This window comes from Canis lupus, chromosome 28, assembly GCF_003254725.2.
Source record: "Canis lupus dingo isolate Sandy chromosome 28, ASM325472v2, whole genome shotgun sequence".
Lineage (NCBI taxonomy): Eukaryota > Metazoa > Chordata > Mammalia > Carnivora > Canidae > Canis > Canis lupus.
In genome coordinates, this window is record NC_064270.1 from 14388153 (window position 1) to 14402775 (window position 14623).

Consider the following 14623-nt stretch of genomic DNA (forward strand, 5'->3'; position numbering starts at 1 on the left):
AGCTCCAGGCTGGGCCTCCTCTATAGGGGGCTTCACCTATAAGTCAGGAATCTTAAAAACAGAATTACTGGTGCCGGGGCAAGAAGACAGGGAGGAGGGCACACAAGAGGTAAAGAGAAGGTCCTTGCCTGGACCTACTGGTTTTCCTTCTGTGGTTTCAAGTACCTAGACCCAGCTCTAAGCATGTATCTGATATTAAATATCACCCTCCACAGCTGTTTACCAATCAAGAACTCAAGGTCACGGGAGGAAGGAAAGGTGATATTTGGACACAGGATGGAATCCCAGCTTTCTCTCAGTCTTGAGCACCTCAAATAAAGCCCGAGGCTTGAGGTTTCATGTTTCCTACTACAAGTGTCTAAGCACACACCTAAGGAAAGAAGGCAGCAAAGCCCCAGCATCATAGATAAACACAATGCCTAGCTCTGACAAACTGTTTTCTTTTTTTTTTTTTTAAAGATTTTATTTATTTATTCATGGCAGACACAGAGAGAGAGAGAGGCAGACACAGGAAGAGGGAGAAGCAGGCTCCATGCACCGGGAGCCCTATGTGGGACTCGATCCTGGGTCTCCAGGATCACACCCCGGGCTGAAGATGGCGCTAAACCACTGAGCCACCAGGGCTGCCCTGACAAACTGTTTTCAATAGAAGAAAGAGATTAATTGAGAAAAGGGATATGGCAGGTCTCCTATCCATTCAGGTTCCTTCTAAAGGTATGAGGGAGGGACACCTGGGTGGCTCAGCAGTTGAGCATCTGCCTTTGGCTCAGGATGTGGTGCTGGAGCCCCAGGATCAAGTCCTACATTAGACTCCCTGCATGGAGCCTGCTTTTCACCCTGCCTAGGTGTCTGCCTCTCTCTTTCTCTCTCTCATGAATAAATAAATAAAATCTTTTAAAAAAATAAATAAATAAAGGTATGAGGGAGCAGTGAGAGGCTGGGAAGTCATCACGTCAACCAGGAATACCAGCCCCAGAGGGTAGCTGCTGCTCCACTGCCCCTCCCGTTCTCTGTCAGGGGGTCCCAGTCACATACCATTAGTGACCACGCACACCCTGATGCCTGGACTCGACAGGGAAGGTGGCAGGGAGGGGAACAGAAGACAGCCAGCAAGGGCAGGAACACTCAAGGTGGTGGAAGGGACAGAGATTCCTGCTGAGGGTCCCCCACCTCAAGAAGATGCTGAGGAGGTGTAACTCCAGGAGGGCCAGGAGAAGCCCCCAGCCAAGCTAGAGACAGGAGAGCAATGAAAGCCTCTGAACAAATGCTATCCCGGAGAGGAGAGATTCTGGTTGACACGATGAGCTAGCCCTTTTAGCATTACCGAGTACTTTCTTATTATTTCAGGTCATCTTCATAATCATCTAGTAAGGTCTAGAAAGGAAACAGTCTCAGAGAAGGGAATGACTCACCTAAGACCACTTGGCTGGTGGTGGCAAAGCAGAACCCTGTGTTTCAGAACAAACCATGAGGCTAGGAGGCAGAGCTTCCCCAGATTGGGAAAATGGAAGCGTTCATTGAAAGGTTCAAATTCATAGACACGGAGAAGAAATGAGTCTAACAATGGGACAACACAGCCCTAGTCCAGTACACTTCAGGGTAAGAGAAAATGGGGTGGGGTGGGGGAGAGAACAGCAGCATAGCCCCAGCCATCTAGTAAAGCCAGCATCCCACGTGCAAACTATTTTGAGTCCACAACACCATATGTCGAGCTAGGAAAAAGGTCATCTTGAACAACTGTGGTTTGGGAGCTGAACAACCAGTCAACAGTGAGTGAAAGACTCAGCCTAGGGCCAAGGAAGTACACCAAGAGGACAAGAAGACTCTGAAGGGGAATGAGAAGAAAACAGAAGACCCGGGATTTCCCCAAAGATGAGACAGATCAAGGACTTAGCAAAGGGTCTGGCACAGGGCACATGACTAATGCATGCTAGCATCTAGTTGTGTGGCCATTGTTGACTAGTACTGGTACTGGCATAAAGCTAGGCCCTTCCTCAAAGCCAGTCTACAAGCTATGGGCAAAACAAAACACAGCTTACTATGTTCTAAAATGCTTCTTAATGACAAAGCAGACTCTGACCTCAACCTCTTTTACTGAAACTATCATCAACAGTTGTCATGCTCTATGCTGCTAAGGGGTAGCTTAACACATTCCAGAGAAGTGGCAGGAGTAGAGGTCCAAGGGACAGGGTGCTAGTTGAGCCTGGCCGTGTTCTTTGGCCTAAATCTCCAGCCCTGAAGAGCTGTACTCTACCACCAGCGCTACTCTAGTCCACTCTAGTCTCCTGAAGCCAGCAGAAGTCCATAGGACGGTCACCAGCCCATCTGCCACCTCCCACGGGCTATCCTGCCTTCCTTCAATCCTTACATACATCCAGCCCACAGATCCCCAAGCCTGGCCAACTGGCTTTAAAAGGGGCAGCAATGGAAAAACACCACAGAGGGACAGTGCCCAATGGCTCTGTTTTCCACTCTCCGCTCCCACACACTTAGGGCCTCTCTACTCCCTGCTGGTCTTTCCTTCCCTCTTTCCTAGGATTGCTAGAATGATTTGTTCTGAACAGCGACAGGTTTATAGGTTAGCCGACACCTCCACTCTGTGGAATTTTAATTAACTTCTCCCATCGTCAATATGTTAAGGAACGGGGTCTCCATTCTCTGGGGTCAGCAATGTGTTTCAGGTCCTGCTATATCAGCCGTCAAATTGAAGAATTAATGACGTGGCTAATCGGCTCTAATTCTTTAGAAAGAAAAAAATTTGAAAGGGAGTTGTACAAGGGGGCAGGAGGAGGGGTGCAGGCTCCATAGAGTGAGAAGGAGGCTGAAGGGGGTCTTGTGGGGGAAGGCAGGGGGGAATCAACTCTCTCGTAAAACTAGTGACTGACTTAAGCCCCGTGTTGGAGGGTGGCAGCCCTACAGCTTTGCCGTTGATCACTTGGGTGAGGAGTGAGGGGTGAAGGAAGTGAGGGAAGACCCTAGAAAAACAAACACTGACAGCAGGTGCAGGAGAGAGTCTATGTACCCTGCTGGGGATGAGAGAGGCTCTGCCTTAGTATAAGAAAGCCTAGAAAGCTGAAGTCAGAAAGCAAAGCTCACTCATTTACAGGGAAGGCTCAAGAATAACAGGTCAAAGGGTAAGGTAAAGCTACCATAAAAAATTTGGCACTTCTGATACAATTATCAATCCAGCCAACATACATGTCTTTGGATGAGGGCTCAATTGGACACAGGCCCCATGTCTCTCCTGATGACTCAACTCTGTAAGGGATACTCCAAAAGACATTTTCCAAGAGGAACAAACCACAGATATGTGTTGTGAGAGCAGGTTGGCTCTCCCAACAGGAGTGCTAACAGGCCTCTGCTTTGGAAGCAACTCCAGAAGGCATATGCTCCAGAAGGGGCACTCTTATAACCAGCTTGATTCACTGACATCTTAACAGTATCTTTTCCTTCACATTTCTGGGGTAGATGCCTAGGAAGTCAGCCCCCACCTCATGCATATATGAAGTGAACCACAGACCTCAAGACTCTGAAGGATTTTCAAAATCTCCAGAAGACAGGCTCAAAGCAACCTAGAATATACAGGTGGAAGATTTTCTCACCCACCCAACCTCATGAAATAAAAGCATTATTATACAGGACAAAACCATATCCAAAAGTGTCTCCCTTACCTGAGTAATGGGCTGATAGCAATGGACCACACTCGGTCTTCAGTTTGGATGGTGTGTAAGCACTGCCCCAGCCGACCTGAGGCCAAAGGCCACACCTGGAAACAGAAGAGATGCTCTCCTTAATACTGCCTGAAATGGGGATGTGGGGTGAGTGTCGAGAGTGGGGGGCGGTGGTGGAGACTTCTTTTCTTTCTGTCTTGTATATGCTGAGCTCAGAATATGAGCAGAGGAGCCTCCCCAGCCTCTGGCTAACCTACCTGACTCCCAGTCCAAACCACCCTCTTAACGTCCACCTGAGAGCCCTTCTTCACCACCCAATTTTATACCAGGGAATCCGAAGCTCCACACTCTTCAGCTATGACTTGACTAAGCAGGGTGAGTGGGTGGAGCTCGCCTCTCTTGTGGCTGGGGTTTTTCCTTTTTCCTGTCTTTCACCCAGATTTTCCTTCGGGAGGTTGGGAGGAAGAGGAAGATCAAGGCACAGTATGGGGGAACAAAGACAGAACTAGAGCAGAATTGAGAGAGAGAAGTAAAAAGAAAGATACAAAGGAAGGAAAGAATGGAAGAAGAAGAGAGGCTTCAAAGCACAAAGGTGATGTGTTGTTGTTTGTTTGTTGATAATGCCCAGGATCCAGCGCTATTCATGTCAGCAGGGAATTTAGCACCTAGTGTCACCAAAAGTAGCAGAAAAGCTTAACTCTTTTAAGCTTCCATATCTCCTACAGGTTAAAAATATTGCTTGGAGCACGTTATCTGGTCCCTATCAGTCAGGAATGTACATTAGCAGCCACTCTGGGCTTAGCTCTAATCAACACTCAGGGAGCCCTCAGAGGCCAGTGCATTTAGAAATCTCCATTAAGCACATGGCCCCCCTCACCTCACCCAACCCCAGATGACACACTCGGGGAAATAAGCCTCTAACCAAACAGAAAGGAAGCCTCAAATGTACAGGGCTGTCCTAGACAGCAGCCAAGGAGGGATTCTAAGGCTGCCAGATGGATCACTGACCTCTCAAGGTCCCTGCAGTGCTATAAGGGGAACACACAAAAGCCAGGCAGGACCTTAGATGGAAGAACTTTCAGGAAACACTCCTCGAGTTTAAGGGGCAGGTGATGGAGTGGGGGTGGTCTTGCCTTCTTAGGGTCACATGACATCTCTTCCCTATAAAAGGAAAAAGTGTTTTAAGATTTTGTGTTATGCATGACAGGGGGAGGAGGGCATGAGTTACTTCCAACATAGAGAAAAGGAAAAGTCAACCTAACAAGAAGATCCTGAACAAGAAAAGGCAGAAAACAAAGGTAAATACCACAGCTTCCCTGGAGTGCCCTGATTCTGGCTTACTCTTCTGTATCTACAGCCAGGCCACTTTGCTAGTAACTAGATGTACTTCTAATGTCTTCTTTCAGACATTCCCAGCCTGGAAGAGAGGTTTGCCTTTTCTGACATGCCAACTCCCTAGCAGGTCGGAGGGTGAGGAGACACTAAGGATTACAAAATCTATGGCACCAACCCCAGTCCTGAACTCATCAACAACCCCAATCACAGCCTGCAAATCACAGGCTAAGGTTCCTGGTGTCCGGGAGTGGCTCAGAAGGCTTGCTGCCAATGCTGAGCATGATGTTGGGAAAGTGGCCCTCCTGTCCTGCCCCAGCAGCACACCATCCACCAGAAACCTGAGGGTTGTGACACCTGAGGGATAGGAGTTGACAACAATATGTTGATCACACCTTTACCCTCAGTGGTCAGATCCAAAAAAACCCATCCCTGGAAAAGATATAACTCAGCAGAAATGGACATTTATATAGTCCTTTCAAAAAGCAGTTGATGACATATAACAAGACCTTTAAAACCACCAAAGCCTTACGCCCAGTAAGTATTGCTGAGACTCTACCCTAAGATAAAAATTCTAAAATAAAGAAAAGCCTGTATGGTAAGTAAGTAAGTAAATACATACATACATACATACATACATACATACATACATACATAAATAAATATATCCCCTACAGCTGACGGTTGCAGGAAGAATAGGTGTGGGCTTTGGAATCAGACACATTTGGGTTTGAACCCAGTTGTGATTTATTATCTCTGATCTCAGGGATATTTCAGGGCTTCTTAGCCTCAGTTTATTCATGTGTACAACAGGAAATAATACCTCTCTTTAGAGGGCTGCAGAAATGCCAAGCACCTAACATGGCAGCACAGCATTTGGCAGGTATTAGGCATTCAATAACAGTGGTTCTTCTTGCTTATTGTGCCATTAAAGATGACACTTACAAATAATTTGTAATAATAATAGAAAACCTTATAAAGTAGATACAGTTGGGTATATTGGGTATGCAAAGTATATTATGAGCATAATTATGTGGGGAAACAATTCTCCTAGAGAAAAGGAGAAAATGAACAAATGTAAAGTGCTTTTAGCATCATTCCTGGCTACTTGTATACAAATAAGCAAGTCTCTGCATTGAAAAATAACTAAAAGAAGGAAAAACCAACAAGTTCAAATGTTCCCTCCTTCATAAAGTCTCCCCTTTCAAGCCAGATGTGATCTCTCCACCCTCTGAACTTTCTGGCCCTCTCCCTAGAGCCTTACACTTCACAGTCCTGGCCACTTCCCATCAGCTTCAGAGCCACTGCATGCATGTCTCAGCTTGCCTGAAGAAGAAAAGCTATCTTTTCCTCACCTTTGAAGAGCCCTCGTGCCGTGTACACTTATGTCTTGCATACAGTAGGCACTTTTAAGTGAATGGAAGAACAGAGAAATAAAGAGATAATGAAAGAATGGTCAGGACCAGCCCAGGCCCACTGAGAACACTCCTACATTCCTATCACATCACAGGATGGAGCTGGCCTCACCAAAGCCCAGAGGGGCAATCCAAACTAAGTCAGGGTAAGTTTGAAAGTAGGGGTGGGGAGGAGGGAGGAAGAAGGTTCCCTGAGCAGTCTCTAACTCTGGAAGTCTTATGGAGAAAACATTTTCGTTCCTTTCACCCCACTAAAACAAATCACTTTCCTAAAACGCAGTACGTATTTGGGGGAACTCCCAACAAACAGGCTAGAGATGTTTCCAGGCAAACATGACTAAGTTCTCACGTAGGCTGGGGTGTATCAGAAGCCTACAGAAGCAGCTGTGGAGCTGCAGAAGCCGCTGACAAGAAATGGAGGGCTGGTTATAGAAGACTAGTGGATGGGTAATGCGAAAACAGGTCAGGAAGATAAAGGCAGCTGGAGGCAGAGGCAGTGACACAGAGGGAGCAGAAGCAGCACCCAGAAATCTGCAAAGATGAGTTGGCCTGGAGGTCAATGGGGAGCCCCAGAATAGCAGGCCAGCTTTCTAGAGTTGAAGAGCCGGAGTGGGGAAGAATTCTTTCACTGACTTCAAAGAAATCCTCAAAAGGAACCGGATGTGCTGTGGTGATAATTTTGGAATTAGAAAGTACCTACTTTAATGCTAAAAAAAAAAAAAAAAAAAAAAACTGAGTCCACCAAATAGGGTTGAGTCAGGACTTAAAACATGAAACTAACCCAATATCCCAAATAAAATCGCTATCCTTTGAATGTAAGCAGCCCATCCCCTTGAACGGCTACGTGTGGTCACAAAGCTTAGTCCGTATGCTGCTCTGGGTGTCAGACCACAGAGAACAGGAGAGAAGAAAGACATATCACTGAAAAGGAGGGGCGGTGGAGGAGGGACTTGCAGCATGACAGGAAGATGCCAGAAGAGATGGGAATATTTAGGTCACACAATCCAAAATGATTTCTAACCCAAACTGGTTTCTGAGCAGTACAGTTGGTTAAGGCCAGTCTCTTTGCAAGGAATAGTATGAAGACAGTGACCAATCAGAAACCTGAAGTTATAGGGTGGGGGAAACAGGCAATAGGAAATTCAGTTTCTGAGTTGGTTCAAAAGTGTTTCTGGATTTCTCTCTGGCCTCCTGTGATGCTGTGCATGTCTCTCAGACAGAACACAAAGTGTAAGGGGAGAAAAGACCAAAGGGAGGAGAAACTTCCATAAGTAGAAGGTAACATATATATAGCCCTTCTTTTTATATAAATTGGTGGCATTTTTCTATGAAGGAGTAATCACTGAAGGGTACATGGAAGCAGAAAAGTTAGTGAGTAAAAACTGCAACTTCCCTCACCTGAGACCCTCCCCAGGTATCCTAGAGGCTCATTTGCTGACACCAACAGGCATTTTATTCCTGGTGACACTATGGAGTTTCCCATACTATGGGCCTCCTGCACCTCAACCAAATTGTCAGCAAGGTTCCCATGGCAGCCCCAAAGGACCAGGTGTGTGCAGGCCCTGCCCAAGGCTGCCGAACACAGAGATAGAGAAAGACATTCTTCTCTGTCTCGAGGGTGGAGGCCTGTTGGACTCAAATGTGGGTGAGCAGAGTCCATAAAGCAGGGGTCACAGTGCTCATCGGCTTCACTCTGTTTTGCCTTGGCAGACGACGGACTATAGACCAGGCAGTTTGGCAATGATGCACCCAAAAACGCCCTTCTCTCCTCATCATTCTACTGCTTACTGACCACATCACTCTCCAGAGAAGCAGTAAAAACACATTTTAATTATCAGCCTGATTGCTTATAAACAAGGTGGTGAAAAATTAACCTCCCTAAACAGAGAGCAAGCAAAAGGAGGGAGATTTTAAAATAAAATATTGGGGTCAGAACTCAACCCACAAACTTGAGGAAATTCAGCACAGGGAGGAAAAGCTGGCCAGGCCCTCTGTTTTTGAGTTCACGCCACATTTCAAGTGAGTGGCAAGCTTCCCAGCCACTGTCCACTCCTTTCTCAGGCCAGCTGGCAGGGACATGGCCTGGCATAGCAAGCTGCATGCCAGAGGCACATAAGTAAGTCCTTTATCATGTCGCCCCCCCCACCCACCCACCCAATGCCCTCAGCCAATCCCAAGACTCAAGGCCCTATCCACCCTCTCCTACCCCACTCCCTATAGACAGGAGGGAATAACCGTACATAAGGGGGAGACCACTCACCTTGGCCGTCCTGTCCCTGGAGCCACTCACAATGATGCCCCCTCTACAATCCACACAGTTCACCTCCTGTTCATGAGCCGAGTACTTGACCGTGAAGGTGCTATGGATCTTATGAACGCCAATCTTCCCATCTCTAGGAGAGAAATAGGGAGCCCACCCCCAGTAGCCAATTATTCTGTCAGAAGAGAACAAGGCTACAAAGCAGCCTGAGTCTTCAATGATGTCCAAATTTGCTGTTTTAGGCAATTCAGCTCAACAAGGCGCTGAGCTCTCAGATACCTCTACTTCTTCAGTACACTTGAGGCTGAACAAACGGAGAGACATAAGAAATTCCCCCTGTGAGAGTATCAAAACCAGCTTCACTTTTCATTAAGGGCTCTGTTTTCCTTCTCCAGCTAACCCTATTAAGTGCCTTTGCTAAATCTCTCTGCTTCAAATGGAAAAACAAAAACAAAAAACACCACTCCCTCTTCTTAGGGTCTCCCTCCTCATCCCTGTGGAGTTGAGAGAGAGAAGTCAGAGGCAGGCAAGCAGAAATTCCCCGAAGAATGTAAGGAAGAAGCAGCCTGAAGCACTTACCCTCCTGCACTGATAATATGTGAGTTGGCCAGCACGAAGCGGCAGACGTCCTCATCATGCCCAGCAAAGACTCCCAGGGGCCGACGGTTCAAGCTGGCACCATGTGGGCGGAACTGATAGGCCAGGATGAAATTAGCCTGGGATATGTACAGAGAATCACCTTCCAGCTGCATCCAGGGCATCTGACTAAAGAGATGTAAAACACAATTTAAGGATCATCAAGATACAGCATGAAAACCCAACTCCAGTCTTTGGAGAGGCCGACTGATCCCCCAACTTAGTGAGGGCAACCTGCGTGGCTATGCCTTTACCTCCCTCCTCTCCTTCAAAATTACCTACTCTTAGGCTACCCTCAGAAAACTAGAGAGTTGAGCTTTATGGTAACCTAGTCTTTGGATTTTCTAAAGGGGAGTTAGAACTAGAAGAACAATAAAATATCACTGTTAATTAGAGAGTGCTTAAGACCTGAATTACTGGCATAGACTTCTTGTAGGTAAACAGAACTCGGGCGAATTCAATGACTGCAGCACAGAGAGGGTTAAAAAGAAATCTTCCACCTAGATGAAGTGATTGTCTTTCATTCTGCATCTTCCATGATTTGAAGTGTTAAGTGATAAGTTGTGAGGTTCCAAGGCTCCCACACATACCTCTTCCCCAAAGGAGCAGATGGAGAAAAGAGAAGAGTGAACCTCAAGAAGCCCCATTCCGTAATCCTGCTAGAGCAAAGGGGTCATTTGCAAGTGAAAGGAAGAAGGCCATTTAGGAAAGGATGCTAATGTCCTGGATAGTTATCTAGATCCTCACAGGGGATACCTGCATTATATTATAGGGTATATGGGGGCAGTGGGAAAGCACAACTCTGCAGCAGTCCTCTACAGTGTGGGGACTCCAGAGAAATAGTCAGCTCTCCTAAGCAGCTGATAAGAGAAATCCGCAAATAGTTAAAGATTCCCTCTATAGTCTGGCAGGAGGAAGAAAGCTTAGAAGACACAGGCCAGGGCAGCCCCAGTGGCCCAGTGGTTTAGCCGCCTTCAGCCTGGGGTGTGATCCTGGAGTGTGATCCTGGAGTCCCGGGATGGAGTCCCATGTCAGGCTCCCTGCATGGAGGCTGCTTCTCCCTCTGCCTGTGTCTCTGCCTCTCTCTCTCTCTCTCTCTCTCTCTGTGTCTGTCATGAATAAATAAATAGAATCTTAAAAAAAAAAAAAAAAGAAGACATAGGCCAGTCCTGCAGCACAGAGTGAGCCTTAAGAAGACTCTCCCAGGGGCGCCAGGTGGCTCAGTCGGTTAAGTGACCAACTCAGGTCATGATCTCAGGGTCATGAGACAGGCTCCGCTCAGTGTGAAGTCTACTTGTCCTTTCCCCTCTGCTCCTCCCCCCGACCGCCACCATAGTGTCTCTCTCTCTCTCTCTCTCTCACACACACACACACACACACACACACAAATTAATAAATAAAATGGAATGGAAAGGAGAAGAGGAAGGGAAGGGGGAAGGGGGAGGGGAAAGGGGGAGGGAAGAGAAGGAGGCTCTGCCAGAGCCGGGCTCTCTGGTGGGGACTAAGCCCCTTGCCCAAGGTAGACATCCCAGCAGACATGTCCTACTCTATGCAGGAGTTCTGGAGCTACCAGATCCCAAGCAAAGCAAAGGGACAGCTGATTCATCCACATTAACAGAGACACCATCTCCTGCTGCCAAGCCTGTCTGAGCAAACTGGGCTGTGTTTCTTCTCCAGACTCCTTAATACAAGCGTCATGGGAATGTGGAAAAGTTCTGCAAATTGACTTGACGGGCCATTAAATGCAGCTTAGACCTTGTAGTAGCTGAGTTTCTGCTCAGGAGGTTTTAACAAGGGGTGTGCATACATTCTATAGAACATGTATAGAGCGTATGTATATAGATGCCTACATTCTCACTCATTATGCACTTCCCTCTTCAACATCCCCTTGCACAGTTTGTGGCACACTCAAGTGGGGAGTGAGCAGAAGAGGTTGGAATGCATGTGTTTAGAGCCATCTGGTAAACAGCCATTTGCCTAGGACAAGAAACCAGGTTCATGCCAGGTGAACAGTGGAGAATCCCAGGGCAGCCTGGTAACTGCTTTGTGTGTTTATTTGCCAAACTGCTTTGAAACCATCCCCAAAAAAGATGTCAGGGACAAAACCTTGATAGAAAAACAAACTCTAAAAAAAAGAAAAGAAAAACAAACTCTACTTTCCGGTATTAAAAGGCAAAAGTAGGAAGCAGAGGGTAAAGTTTTTCACCATAAAAACCCATCTTTCTCCCTAGTCATTTCTTTACCATCACCACCACTGACACCACCAATACTCCCGCATAATTCACAGCAACCATCACCTGTAAAAGCAGCGGAAAACTAGACACAGCAAGAGAGACAGGGCTGTCAGATGGAGAAGCCTGTCTGTGCAGGTTAACCTGGAATAAGGTTGGGAACTATGAAGTTCCCTAACCATTCTGACCAATCAACAAGAGCACTTTTTTGGTAGGGAGTTGAAGACAACTATGAAATAATGTAGCATCAGTGAGGTATACAATTTGTGGCATTAGCAGTCCAAAGCCACTGTCTAAATTTCCTAGTAGTTCTGAGCTTTACCTCCTGTAATATCTATAGCTAAACCTTTAGGTCCTATTTTTGCCTTCTTAATAAAGCTGGGCAGAAGGCTAATGGACACCAGGAGTGAAGGCATAACTCCGTAGAGTAGATTTAAAGAAAAATAACTGAAGAACAAGATGGGTTGAAATGCTGGCTTCATTTATTTCTTTTGCTGAGGTATATTAACAATGGTTACCTCTAAATGGTAGCATTATAAGGAAGTTTTATTTTCTTCTTTAAACTTTTTATTTTTTCAAATCCTTACTATAAACATTTGTTATTTTTCTAATCATAAAAATGTGGAATTTATTATAATAAAATACATTTTTTGGTAATTTTTACAAGTTTAAAAAAAAAAAAGCTGTCCCTTTGATGCCCCCTTTGTGATGTCTAAAGGATCACCAGCGCCACACCACTCAAGACAAGGCACATTTACACTCTAGCTAGGACCAGAATTTTTTTCCCAGCATGCTTTTCTGTCCCAGGTAGCTTTAAAAGAGTCAAGAAGCTACTTACCTGCATCTCCACTTTAGCAGAATCCCCTCTCGGCAGCGCCCCAACTTCCAGTTCTGAGATACCTTCACCCGTTCCTTCACGGGGACACTGGCCATCCTGTATCCAGACAGAACAGATAATCCAGTCACAACTCAGGCCAGCCAGAGAAAATTTCATAGGTTTATGAGTCAGAACTCAGGAGTATCTAGAATATATCTAGATTAAGTGATGGGGTTAGGACATCAGAAAGGAATAACTTTCTCTCTCCATACTAGGACCACCAAGAAAGCCAAGGAGAACAGCATGCCTATTACAAAATGTCTACAGCGATGCCAAAGCAATCTAATGGAGACAGGATAACAGGGGGTTGGGACCACTGGCTATCCATAAGGGAAAAAAATGAACTCTGACTCCAGCCTCACACCAAACACAAAAACTAATTCAAAATAGATTTAAACATAACATCTGAAACTATAAAGCTGATAGAAGAAAATATATCAAAAGATCTCTGCAGCTTGGGGCTAGGCAAAGGTCTCTTAAGACACAGAAAGCAATAGCATAAAAGTCAAGTCTAATAAATGAGACTTTATCAAAATTTTAAATTTTGCTCACCAAAATTAATATACACACCACCATCTGGGGGGAAATGTATACATACACACACACACACACACACACACACACACACATACCGGCAGCAAATACCCCATGGTATATATTCATCTAATGGAATGCTACTCAGCAGTAAGAAGGAAAGAGCTACTGATATACACAGTAATATGGGTCACTCTCAAAAACATCATGCTGAGTGAAAGAAATGTTACACAAAAGAGTTCATGTTGTATGATTCTGTTCACATGAAATTTGAGAAAAACTAATCTATGGTGGAAGAATCAGGACAGTGATTACCACTGGGACTCCTATCACTGGGAAGGGGATTGACTAGGGAGGAACATGCAGAAACTTTCTGGAGTAACATTCTATATCTAAATCTTAAAGGGGGATCCCTGGGTGGCGCAGCGGTTTGGCGCCTGCCTTTAGCCCAGGGCGCGATCCTGGAGACCCAGGATCGAATCCCACGTCAGGCTCCCGGTGCATGGAGCCTGCTTCTCCCTCTGCCTATGTCTCTGCCTCTCTCTCTCTCTCTCTCTGTGACTATCAGAAATAAATAAAAATTAAAAAAAAAATCTTAAAGGGATTTGTGTTACAAGGGTGTGTATTCATTTGTCAAAAAATGCACCAAATGGAAAAAAATGTACCAAATGATACACTTAAGATTTGAGCATTTCACTGTATATAAATTTTTCTCTTTTTTTTTTTAAGATTTTATTTTACTCCTGAGAGACACAGAGAGAAGGCAGAGACATAGGTAGAAAGAGAAGCAGGTTCCTCACAGGGAGCCCAATGTGGGACTCGATTCTGGAACTCCGGATCACACCCTGAGCCAAAGGCAGATGCTCAACCGCTGAGCCACCCAGGCATCCCTGTATGTAAATTTTTCTTAAATGGAAAAACCCATAAACTAATATATACCAGTCAATTATATGCATGCATGCTGAAGTGTTTACAGGTGGAGTGTACTGGTATCTGCAACTCACTTTGAAATTTAAGTACAGTAAAATGTTAACTATAGATTCTAGGTTGTGGGTATATGAGTTATAACAGTACATTTCATCCAACTTTTATGTTTTAAATTTTTCATTTAAGAAAATACTTAGAGTCTCAAAAGGACTTTCTGGGTGAGGAAAGTTTGAGCAGTAAGAGATAAGGGAGTACACCAGCAACAGGAATGACATGGTTTGTGACTGGCTTGGAGTGGTAGGAGATAGGAAGAAGAGCTCAAAGCCCCTCTGAAAATGCACATTTAGACAGAATTTTGAAATTATGGGCAAGAATTTGAAAACTTCATTTTAGGCCCCATAGTTCCTGTGTGTTTCCCTGGCCTGCTCCATTGGACAATAAAGTTATATTGCTTGAGGCACAGAGTGATAACCACCATGTCTATTCGAGAAAAAAAGAGAGAGACATGCATTTCTTCCAGTCTCTGCTATTCGTTCACATTTACTACCCTCTACTAAAAGGCAACAATGAAGTACTGTTTTCAAGATTACAACAGATACAGGTTAGAAAGGATGATTTTGGGGGTGCCTGGAGGCTCAATCGGCTAAGTGTCTGATTCTTGATTTTAGTTCAGGTCATGATCTCAGGGTTATGAGAATGAGCCTCACAACAGGCTCCATATTGGGCACAGAGCCTGCTTG

General features: G+C 45.4%; 1 protein-coding gene across 2 annotated transcripts in view; it reads right to left on the reverse strand.

Moving 5' to 3' along the window:
- The window catches only part of FBXW4 (F-box and WD repeat domain containing 4), a 116793-nt gene that overhangs the window by 49490 nt on the left and 52680 nt on the right, over positions 1-14623 (reverse strand). For both annotated transcript variants that reach the window (XM_025466975.3, XM_025466973.3), the window contains exons 2-5: positions 12384-12479; positions 9258-9443; positions 8679-8811; positions 3672-3766 (exon numbers count right to left, since the gene is read on the reverse strand). In XM_025466975.3, coding sequence (XP_025322760.1) covers positions 3672-3766; positions 8679-8811; positions 9258-9443; positions 12384-12478 — 509 coding nt within the window. In that variant the 5' untranslated portion in view covers position 12479. The remainder of the gene's footprint in view (positions 1-3671; positions 3767-8678; positions 8812-9257; positions 9444-12383; positions 12480-14623) is intronic.